At 54.7% G+C, this 1731-nt stretch overlaps 1 protein-coding gene across 1 annotated transcript; it reads right to left on the bottom strand.

The window, feature by feature from the left end:
- Positions 1-369: 369 nt before the first annotated feature.
- LOC147981249 (putative CCR4-associated factor 1 homolog 6) lies at positions 370-1179 on the bottom strand. Its single transcript, XM_087515913.1, has one exon. The coding sequence runs from the start codon at positions 1177-1179 to the stop codon at positions 370-372; it is 810 nt and encodes a 269-aa protein (XP_087372039.1).
- Positions 1180-1731: the final 552 nt, after the last annotated feature.

Here is a 1731-nt window from a genome sequence, read left to right as displayed (position 1 = left end):
CAATAGTGATCCTTACCTCAAAAAAATTATATTCAATAGTGATCCCAACAAATAACAAGTAATCCCAAAAAATAACAAGTAATCTTCCACTTCAAAAGAAAAATGTGCTTTAGTCACTATTGAAAATAACAAATGTTGCATAGAACAATGCATGCTTTCCTGCGGAAACCTGCTAATTTTTCAAAGGTTGTGTGTTGCGCCATCGATCCTTTTCAGCTAGTGCATGTGGACGTGTTCGAGATCAGACACGTCGAGGCCGTTTATCTCAGCGAGTGCCACCTTGAATTGCCTCTCTTGCTCCTCATAGCTCAACCTGAACGAATCGAGTTCGGGGCTGCTCCAGTGTCCGAGGCCGCCCAAGATCCCATTTTATTCCATCATCCGCTCTCTAAAGTTGGGCTCCCTCATTAGCGCAAGGAATCCGTGGAGGAGGTCGTCGGGTGATTTGGCGGCCCTGGCGGCTGCAAACAGCGGAGGCTCCTCCCCACCCAGAGTTTCCCACTCTCCGAGAAATTTGAGGTCGTAAAGATTCGGAAAGTGAATCCGGATCAGGCGGATGAGCCCATAGCGGCCGTGATTATGTTTGGGATAGATCTGAAGAGGGTTACATAAGCAGTCCACCAAATGGGCGATATCCTCAGCGCCGTCCGAGGTCACCCAGGTGACATCGGTTATCATGACGGCGCCGCAGACACTGAGAGCATTGGCGAAGCGGGCGCGGTCGACGCGGCCTACGCAGGGCTCCACACCCAGCTTCAACATAAATCGCTCCTCCTTGGCCGACGGCACGCCCAGGTGGAACCGCCAGACACGGGCGAGGTCGCCGTCGCGGTTGACCAGCGCCAAGGCGATCTGCAGAAACCGCACGCCTCTGACCCTGTTGTAGATGTGCTGGCAGTTGGCGTCCATGTTGCGGTAGTACGGCATGAGGCCAGTAATGTGATAGACGCCGTCGGCGTCTGCCGCGAGTTCGCGGGCGCAGCCTGGGACGGGGCGGGGAGGGACGTCGTAGGACGTGGCCACCACGGCGATGGGGAAGTCCCGGAACATGTCCGACATGCGAGCCAGCTCTGCCTCCTGATTATGGGCCCAGACCTCCACCACTCGCGCCTTGCTCCTGCCCCTGCCCATGCCTGCGGCGGCTTCAGCATGCGGCGGCGGCGGCGGCCGATGCGACATGATCTCCTAGCTAGGCCTGATTGATCTATCGACCGATCTATTCTATTGAACGAGACGAGGAGACGTCCCCTCGATCGCCAGGATTTTATAGAGGATACGGGAGTCGTCTTGTGTTGTGGATCGGAAATCGTTGTTGCTGAGAAATAAACTGCATGACTGGGACTTCTCCGACGAACACTAGGCTCGGACGTCTTTTTATTTTTTTGAGCTAGGCTCGGACGTCTTCGTGCGGCGGCCGCTGACTCTGAGTGCCTAACGGGCTGCACACATGAGTGGCTAGCGATTTTTTCCTTTCTAAACGGGCCGCAAACATGAGTGGCTAGTGATTTTTTTTCCTTTCTAAACGGGCCGCAGGCAGACTAAGCTACCGGGCATGGGAGAAAAGCCTAAGGTAAAAAGCCAAAAAAAACCAGGGTAAGAGCATCTGCAGCTGCGCGCCCCAACCCGCTTCATACGCTCGGGCGAGCCGCTCAGTCACGAAATTTCAACCCAGACGGACGCCTCAAACAGACCTTAAATGTCCGGGTTGACCGGCACCCCTCAAATCCAACC

The sequence above is a fragment of the Triticum urartu genome, chromosome 3A, assembly GCF_056163025.1.
Source record: "Triticum urartu cultivar PI428250 chromosome 3A, HENAU_Tu73, whole genome shotgun sequence".
Taxonomy (NCBI): domain Eukaryota; kingdom Viridiplantae; phylum Streptophyta; class Magnoliopsida; order Poales; family Poaceae; genus Triticum; species Triticum urartu.
This window is presented reverse-complemented; position numbering and strand designations above follow the sequence as displayed.

Bases quoted from the DNA above. Each gene is read 5' to 3' on its own strand.
- LOC147981249 (XM_087515913.1), bottom strand. From the start codon at position 1,179: ATGTCGCATCGGCCGCCGCCGCCGCCGCATGCTGAAGCCGCCGCAGGC.